Source organism: Asparagus officinalis, chromosome 6, assembly GCF_001876935.1.
Source record: "Asparagus officinalis chromosome 6, Aspof.V1, whole genome shotgun sequence".
In the NCBI taxonomy this organism is placed as follows: Eukaryota; Viridiplantae; Streptophyta; class Magnoliopsida; order Asparagales; family Asparagaceae; genus Asparagus; species Asparagus officinalis.
This window is the reverse complement of record NC_033799.1, coordinates 22485847-22495777: the sequence shown is the minus strand read 5'-3', so window position 1 is coordinate 22495777 and position 9931 is coordinate 22485847. Positions and strand designations below refer to the sequence as shown.

General features: G+C 42.9%; 1 protein-coding gene across 1 annotated transcript; it reads left to right on the top strand.

The window, feature by feature from the left end:
* Nucleotides 8024–8896, top strand: LOC109845905 (uncharacterized protein Mb2253c-like). The gene is made up of 2 exons (XM_020415154.1): nt 8024–8158; nt 8303–8896. The coding sequence occupies exons 1-2, from the start codon at nt 8024–8026 to the stop codon at nt 8894–8896; spliced, it is 729 nt and encodes a 242-aa protein (XP_020270743.1).

The following is a 9931-nucleotide window of genomic DNA, read 5'->3' as shown; positions in this document are numbered from 1 at the left end:
AGTTATATGAGCAAGGATATATAAATCACACAAGGGGAAACAAACTAAGAGTGATAGTGCAAATAAACAATACAAACACACAATATGATCACGAAGTTTGGACCTTCCGTCCTACGTCTCCGTTCCCCACTCTCAGGGAGAAATCCACTATCACAATCCGGTTTGGAAGCTGAAACTTCTACACACTCGGTTTTCTACCTAACCGAAAACTCTACAACTCATACTCTTATAAACCCATTCTACATCCTCACAAGTGTTGGACCTAGCCGTGTCTCCCTCAAGTGCTCGATTACAACCTCTCCCTAGGTTCGTCAACCGACGCCACTCCTCTTGGGACGATCCCTGACTCTCACCACACACTCCTCTTGGTGTACAAGTGTATTACAAAGTGTATCTCACAATAAGCACAAATACAACAAATAATTATTCTCTAATATGGATGAGAACACAATGAAAGCTCACACTCAATGTTATAACTCTCACCAATCCAAATATACTATGTATGAAAATACAATAAGCTCAAGTGGGTGTGTGTGTAAACAATGAGTAAAATCAAATCTAACTCAAATAGCAAACTAACAATAATAAGAATATGAAAATTAATAATAAAATTGTTAGAGAAAAGAGTTAGAAAACTTCTCTATAAACACAAAGAAGAGGATGAATAAGATTGAGAATAGATCCCTCAATTTGCAATGAAAGCTTCCTCCTTTGTAAATAAAAGCCAAACTTAAACCAAACACAAAACAAGCTTAAACCCTTGTTAAACCCTTATTTAAAAACTTCTTTTCTTAGCTATGAGAACTGAGGTATAAGGGGGTATTTATAGAAACCCCAAAGCCAAGAGAAATCCAAGAAAAGACTAAAAAACCAACTCAGCAACGGCTCTGGAAACTAGCCGTTAGAAAACAATCATTTGTTAGGCGGTCGACCGCGACGGTCGACCGCAAGCAACAAAACAACAAAAAAATATCTCAGAACAACTGACAGTCGACCGTGGCGGTCGACCGCGAAAGTCTCTAGAAGCCATCAAAGCCATATTGAGTTCTGAACTCAGGGGCGGTCGACCGTGGCGGTCGACCGCAAACAGATACTATATAAAAACATGTTTGAAAGAGAAATACTGATTTTAAAATACTATTTAAAAATATTAAATAAATTCCAAAAAATGTTAAACTATGGGGAATGATTGTAGACATGATAATAAACATGCTACAATAACTGGTTTCTAAAAAGGACTTCCCAAATGAGAAATATCATTATTTTGCAAAATAGTCCAAAGCACGAAAATATAAACATATGAATTTGACGTTGTGGAGCACTTGCGTGGAAAGTTTGAAACTCTGAACAAGTTGATAACTCAGAGCGAGTTTAAACTCTTGTAAAAGAGTTGATTGATCTTTGTTAGACCCTAGAGAGGGGGGGGGGGGGATTAGAGCGTCTGTATGCCCTATCTAAAAAATACTGATTTTATGCTTAATTAAAAGTTTATTAATAAGTTATCCTAGCAAGTACGAAAAAAACTACAAGATAAATGGAGCTAAGATAACGACCAAGCAATATGAACAAGTGATGATATATCCTAGCAAATGGGATTATTACGAGTTATATGAAGCAAGGATATATTAAATTCACACACAGGCGGAAACAAACTTAGAGTGATAGTTACAAATAAACAATGCACAAACACATAATCATTGATCACGCGCAGTTCGGAACCTTTTCGTCCTAACCGTCTCACGCCTCCCACTCCCGGGCGATTGAGAGATCCACTATCACAATCGGTTTTGAAGCCGGAACTTCTTACACACTCGTTTCTAGCTAACACGAACAACTCTATAACTCACACTCTTGTAAAATCCCTTCTACACCCTCACAAGTGTTGCGGACCTTAACCGTTGTCTCGCCTCAAGTCTCGGTTACAACCTCTCTCTAGTTGTCAACTGACGCCACTCCTCTTGGAGATCTCCACTCTCACCACACACTCCTCTTGTTGTGCAAGTGTATACAAAGTGTATCTCACAATAAGCACAAATACAAACAAATAATTTATTTTTCTCTTAATATGGATGAGAACACAATGCAAGCTCACACTCAATGTTATAACTCTCACCAATCCAAATATACTATGTATGTGAAAATACAATAAGCTCAATTAGGAGTGTGTGTGATCTGTAAACTAATGAGCTAAAATCAAATCTTAACTCTAAATAGCCAACACTAACAATAATAAGAATATAAAAAAATTAAATTAATAATTAAAATTGCTAGAGAAAAGAGTTTAGAAAATCTTCTCTATAACCAAAGAAAGGGCATGAATAAGATTGAGAATAGCATCCTCCAATTTGCCAATGAAAAGCTTCCTACCTTTGTAAATAAAACCTAACTTAAAACCAAACACAAAACAACGCTTAAAACTCTGTTAAACCCTGATATTTAAAAATTATTTCTTAGCTGATTGAGAAACTGAGGTATAAAGGTCGGCGAATTTATAGAAACCCAAACAAGAGAAAATCTAAGAAAAGACTATAAAAACTAACTCAGCAACGATTCTCGGAAACTATGCCGTTAGAAAACAATCATTGTAGGCGGTCGACCGCGAGCAACTAAAAGGCAAAACTGGGCTTTTGAAAAGCTGACGGTCGACCGCGGCGGTCGACCGCGAAACTCTCTAGACTGCATACGGTCGACCGCCACGGTCGACCGTGAGCCAACTAAACTCATACTGAGTTTCTGAACTCAGGGGCGGTCGACCGTGGCGGTCGACCGCAAACAGATACTATATAAAAACAGGTTTGAAAGTGAAATGCTGATTTTAAAACACTGTTTAAAAATATCAAATAAATTCTAAAAAATATAAAACTTTGGGGAATGATTGTAGACATGATAATAAACATGCTACAATAACTGGTTTCTAAAAAGGACTTCCCAAATGAAAAATATTATTATTTTTCAAAATAGTCCAAAACATGAAAATGTAAACATATGAATTTTGACATTTAGGCTAAACCATGTTTTGAAACTTTACAAAATAATTTTGTAGATTTAATAAAAAATGTATATAAAGATTGTTAAGTCTATAAACTGAGAAAACAATATTTTAACAAATACAATTGAAAATGAAACATATGAGTATGTATATGAAAATATATTTGTTTCATATCTAAGTAGTTAAACCAAATCACAATAATAAATACGAAATATGTAATTTTATATTTGTAAACATGAAAACCAAAACTTGTGTTGTATATATATATGACTACATATATATACAAGGAAACCAATAAAATGTATGTGTATATGATATTGAGCTTAGAGTATCTAACACACATAATATAAAACCTAAACTAAGATTACCCAAGCCGATCTTGATCTTCAATAAGCTTGACTTGGTACACTATGCGGATGAAGCTTGAACTTGATCTTTAACTTTGAATTGCATGTTGCTTCACTCCATAATTCTGCCAACCTCCATTTGATATGATCGTGAATGCGCAATTCCATCCATCCTCCAATATGTTGTTTGTCTATAATAAATAGGAAACCACAAATACTAGACAAACAAAATTAGATGTAAATTGTTTGTAAATAATTATCAAAATAAGAAGGCTAACAATCTTAACCGTAATTAGTTAGACAAGCCAAGCACGAAGATAGCCCCAAGAATCTATTGCCGAGAAGATGATCCAAAGAAGCTGATCTCTAGATCTCCAAAATACTCAAAGATCCAAAAGATTTCCCCCTCAAAAGCCAGCCAAAGTTCTCTTCTTTTTTACCCAGGAGAAAGACCCGAACTGAGCTGATTTCTTAGTTATTTATAGGGGATTAAAAGGTGTAACTTTCCCTTAATTCGCTCCTAAATGGGGCTTATGGGATATAACCGCCCCCTTAAATCACTCCTGAGTGGAGTTGTGATCCCCTCAGATCGTGGGAAACGGTTTTAAAACCGTTCAGCTTGTGTTTGAATGAGTCAAACGTAAAATCCGCATTCTAGCGTGAATTCTACGTTTAAACGTAGCGTCTGGAAGCTCGGACGCAGCGTCTGGAAGCTCATTTGTAGCAATTGGAAGCTGTGTTTGCGGTCGAACATAAACTGTGTTTTTAGTAGTTTGGCAGCATTTAAGAGCTGCATTTGGCACCGGATGAAAGCTGCGTTGGTAGCTTTCGGAGGCTGCATTTGCGTTCGAACATAAGCTGCGTTAACAGCTGGATCTGAGCTACGTTTGTAGCGTTTGGAGCTAAATGTAAGTTACGTTTGCACTGCGTTAGTGGCTGTGAACATGGTGCGTCTTGATGCTGGTACGCGGGGAGGACTTTCGCATCTTGATTTGAAGAGACCGTCGATTTGTAGTCTCTTTCTGTCAGAATGTTACAAAGATCGTTGTTTTGTAATCTTTGCTTTAGCTCTTTGATATGTGAGAGTCGTCAGATTGTAACTCCTGATGTTGATTGTAAAGACTGTTGATTAGAGCTTTTATCAGTTGTTGTGAAGGTCGTCAGATTATAACCTTCATCAATCTACATGAAAGTCTTCAAAATATAGCCATCTGGAAGCCGTCAAATTATAACTTTCATCATTGGGGTTTGATGGGGATCAACTATCTGCAGTGATTTTTAGACAACATACAACACCCTTCCACAAGTTGGAACCAGGCTCTATCAAGTCATGGGCTGATGTAGAAAGGCTCTTCCTCGCCCGCTTCTTCGATGATGATACCGAGGTGTCTATGGCTACCCTCATTGCTGAAAAGCAAAAGAAGTCGGAGTCAGTCAATGACTTCGTAAAGAGATTCAGGAATCGGTCGGTCCATTGCAGAGACCAAGTCTCTGAAACCACACTGATTGAGACGTGCCGCAATAACCTTTCAATCCATATTCTGTCTAAGGTTGGTGCGGTAGAGACCCGAACCTGGAAAGAACTCGTTCACCAAGGTGCAGAAACAGGTGACCACAAACATGGTCACTCTGAGTTTTAGAAGGGATCTCCCAGAGGTTCAAGCATCGGCGGGGGTAGTTCCTATCCCTAAGGTAATGTTGAAAATTATTAACGATGATCCTCACAATCAATGAGGAAAAGGTTTAGTATCCCAAACCTTACCATCAGGGCAAGTGATGTGGGTCCATCCGGACCTCCTCGACGATGAGCAATGGACTTCAAAGCCTTTGAAGAAGACTAAGGGTAAACCTTGCCACGCCGTATCCGCCAACCCAGATGAAGGCAAAACGGCAGTAGCCACTCTCACTGACTCCGATGAGGATGCTGCCAACCTAGCCACCAGAGCAGGGAGAGAATTCACCAAGAATTACCCTGCTAGAACAGAGGGTCCTGCAGGACCTTCCACAAGGTCGCATGTAGCGACCCCTCCGAACCCCGATGGGCCTAGCTCGAGTAATCAGCCTTTCAGGTTCAACGTACTCGCACAGCTAAAGAACATTCCAGCTAGAATCACCATGTATGAACTCATGCGTTTGTCTAGGCCTACTCGGGAAGCTCTACAAGAGGCATTGGCCGACTCAGAGGTCTTCGCCACACACTTCTCGTCTGCTAGGGAAAAGGACGCAGAAAAGAAATGTTTACAGTGCTGTCAGGCCTCCGAACAATGGGTCCCTTGCATTATATTCACCTTTGAGGACATGCTAATCAAAAGCACTTCCCACGATCGACCCTTGTACTTCACGGGGTACATCGGTTCCTCCAGAGTGGATCGAATCCAAGTTGTCCCAGGATCCACGCTAAGCATTGTCCTATCGAAACTTATGCAATACCTGGGGGTCCCCCAGAAGCATCTTTCCGTGATAACCACGACTATCTTCAGGTTCAACACCACCGAGATGAGGCCGCTTGGCAAGATCCGCCTATAGTGCCGTATAGGCGACATGAAGACGGAGGTCACCTATTACATCATTGACGCGAAGCCTTCCTACAACATGCTTTTAGGACGGCCATGGATCCACATTAACCGCATAGTCCCGTCTACATTACACCAATGCCTAAAGTATGTGGATGACTACGATCGGGTGAAGATAGTGGTTGCCGACAAACAACCCTTCAAAGAAGTCGAGAACTACTTCACGGATTTCCTGCTTTGCCAAGATTCCGACGAACCTCCGATCGAGAAACTCGAGAACGGTAACGAAGCAGATAGTGAACCCGAATACGGGGATAGCCTTGTCCTGAATGATTTCGAATCGATTGTAATCGGCTATGAAAGCCACAATGTAACTGACGCTATCCAGGCGGATGAGATTATCTTGAATGAGAAGTTCAACTTTGCTTACTTACCATCTTGCCCGACATCCGAGGATGACCTACCTAATGTCTCAATGTCGAGGCTCTATAGTGACCCTTCACTATATTTTCCCGTGTACTCGTCGTATGTCGCGAAGAGACAAGCGATTGAGTCTTCGCAGGTTGTATTCGTCGTACCCGCCCAAGATAATTATCAAAAGGATATTATCTTCGGGAGAATCGATCACCCCTTATGCACGTTGTGGGACGAGTCTGAAGAGGAGGAATCCCCGCCATAGTTTTCGCAATACAACCAAATAACAAAACGTATGATGAAGGATATGGGTTACGATTTCGCTTGTCAAGAAGGCCTGAACTACGGCCGAGGGCGGAAGACGGTCATCTGACCCGCCTATGTGCTTAAAGGCAAGCCCTCGAATTGCTTTGCCAAGACTCGGAGAGGTTTGGGCTATATTTCTTCCTCATCAGAGTTGTTCTGCAATTTCGGTGGGGACTCCGATGATGTTCGCTCAGAGGATCGATCATCGACATCCTCAACGTGGGACTCAGACGTCAGCGTGGGAGACTTGGTCAACAACCTCACAGTTTACATGGTTACAACCGTTCCCGCCGAAATGGCGGAGGACGGACAGGTCCCGCTTTATGATGAGACATGGGACCGTCACGTCAACACCCAGTGGAGTAATCGCTTCGAGCAACATGAGCCACCCACCGAGGACGAAATCCTCTAAGTAAACATGGGCGATGAGACCAACCCTTAGCCCATATTTATCAGTGGTAGTCTGCCTCCTCAAGAGAAGGAAGACCTCATAGCCCTCATACGGGAATATATTGATGTATTCGCGTGAAATTATGAGGACATGCCCGGCCTTGATCCACAGATCGCTATGCATCACCTCAACATCGGCGCAGACGCTAAGCCTATCAAACAGTAGCAGAGACGGTTTTGTACGTAAATCATGGAGGCAATCGAGGCTGAAGTGAAGAAGCTGATCGAATCCAGCTTCATCAGAGAGGAACAACACCCCGACTGGGTAACCAACATTGTTCCAGTCGTGAAGAAGAATGGAAAGATCCGCATCTGCATTGACTTCAGAAACCTCAATGCTTCTTGCACAGAGGATGTCCTTTATGGATGTGTTTTCAGGGTATAATCAAATCAAGATGCACCACGATGATGAAAAACACACTTCATTCAGGACTCCAATGGGGGTATACTGCTACACGGTTATGCCTTTTGGAGTCAAAAATGTCGGTGAAACCTATCAATGCGTCATGAGCACAATTTTTCGAGACCATCTACAAAAGACAGTCAAATGCTATATGGACGACTTGGTCGTGAAAAGTCACAGTAAAGATGACCACCTCCAAGACTTGAGGGTGATGTTCGAACTCATGAGAACTCATCAACTCAAGATGAATCCTACGAAGTTATTTTTAGGGATGTACAGTGGTAAATTCCTTGGATTCGTAGTCATAACTAAAGGAATCCGAATCGACCCGGATAAAATACAAGCTATCCAAGAGCTTCAGCCTCCCTGCAATCTCAAAGAAGTAAGGGATCTCCAGGGACGATTGACTTACATCCGGAGGTTTATTTCAAACCTCTCGGGCAAATGTCAACCCTTCTCCAAATTGATGAAGAAAGGCATCTCCTTCGTATGGGACGAGCCCTGCCAATGGGCCTTTGAAGAGATCAAAGCTTACCTCTCGAACCCACCTGTCCTGGCGGCTCCAATCTTAGGAAAGTCATTCCTCATCTACATACGAGCCATGGAGCACTCTCTGGGCGCTCTCTTGGCACAAAATGATGATGCCGGCCATGAACAGGACATCTACTACCTGAGTAGAACTCTACAGGGCACCGAACGGCGATACCTTATGGTCGAAAAGGAATGCTTAGCCCTGGTATTTGCCATCCAAAAGATGCGACACTACCTAGGTTGCCAAACCATCCATGTCATTTCCCGGATAAACCCCATCCGAGTCTTCATGACGCAGCCCGCAGTCTTAAACTAGCATTTGGCCAGATGGGCACTCCTACTGTCTCAGTACGACATTCACTTCATGCCGCAGAAGTCAGTCAAAGGGCAGGCTATCTGTGATCTCATGGCCAGTTATCCGCTGGCGGTGAAAACTGACCTGTTTGAAGATTTACCAGATGAACACCCCAAAGTCAACACGACCTCCCCGGTAGAAGCTTGGCAGATGTTCTTTGACGGCACGTCTCGCGTCGGCACGAGTGGATCTATCGTTGTAGGAGTTGGGGTGGTCCTTACTTCCCTACCTAACCACGTATTACCCCGAGCCTTTTCTTTAACAGAGCCATGTACCAATAACTTGGCTGAGTATAATGCGCTACTCATTGGACTCGAGCTGGCAAGAGAGTTAGAGATAAAACATCTCGAGGCCTATGGCGACTCTCAGCTCATTGTCAAGCAGATGACGGGGGAATATGAAGTTAGAAACGACGACCTGATCCTACTTCACAAAGCAGCTACCAAACTAGTTGAGTCATTCGAAAGCTTCCACATTGAGCATGTGCTTCGTTCCAAGAACACGCACACGGACGCCCTCGCGTCCTTAGCAGCTAACTTGGCTCAGCCGTCAGAGACGACTCAATGTGTCACTATAGCAAGCCGATGACTCTTTCGACCGGAGGACGTTCTAGAAGTAAACACTACTCACCAAGCTCCGGATCAACTTGACCCAAAAGACTAGTGTCTCCCGATCATCGACTACGTTTTGTATGGCATGTTACCTGAAGATGCTAGGGAGCGAGAATCTATCCGCCGACGCACCTTAAGGTTCTACTATGACTCGACCACAAAGAAGTTATATCATAGGTCGTATGATGGTTTATTGCTCCGATGTCTTTCAAAGACAGAAGCGTGAGAAGCTCTACATGAAGCCCATGAGGGCACCAGCAGAGCTCACCAGCCGGGACCTAAGCTGTGGGATCGTCTACGGAGGATAGGCTATTTTTGGCCAGGGATGGTTAGTGACGCAGTTGCTTATGCCAAACGATGCCACACGTGCCAAATCCACGCCAATTACATGCACCGACCTCCTGAAGGCCTACATACAACAACAACGTCGTGGATGTTCGAAGCATAGGGAATGGATATAGTCGGACCGATATCCCCGCCATCAGCAAGAGGTCATCGGTTCATCCTGGCAATCAGCAACTACTTCTCCAAATGGGCCGAAGCCGTCCCCTTAAGAGAAGTCAAAACCAATGATGTGATCAAGTTTATCAAACATCATGTCATATATTGATATGGCGTACCTCGACGTGTCATCCATGACAACGACACGCAATTCGTTAGTCATGCGTTCACCCGGTTCTGTAACAAGTTCCGAATTCAGAACCTTTCCTCTACAGCCTATAATCCTTCGGTGAATGGCTTGGCCAAGTCTTTCAACAAAACCATCGTTAAGATCCTAACTAAGCTGACCTCTAATAGCAAGCGCGACTAGAATGAGAAGCTTAGGGAGAGCTTATGGGCGTATCGCACAACGGTTCGCATACCGACTGGCAACATGCCTTACTCATTGGTATATGGCTGTGAGGCCATGTTACCATTAGAGATTCAAATTCCATCCCTCCATGTCGCCCTAGCTATAGGGATGATGACCGAAGATAATCATCAATGATGCCTCGCGGAACTGAAAGCGTTG

What these genes read in the sequence shown, in the direction of transcription:
- LOC109845905 (XM_020415154.1), top strand. Translation starts at nt 8,024, where the DNA reads ATGGAGCACTCTCTGGGCGCTCTCTTGGCACAAAATGATGATGCCGGC. An exon ending in AAAAGGAATGCTTAGCCCTG is followed by an intron (nt 8,159 to 8,302) that starts GTATTTGCCATC and finishes CTACTGTCTCAG; the next exon opens with TACGACATTCACTTCATGCC.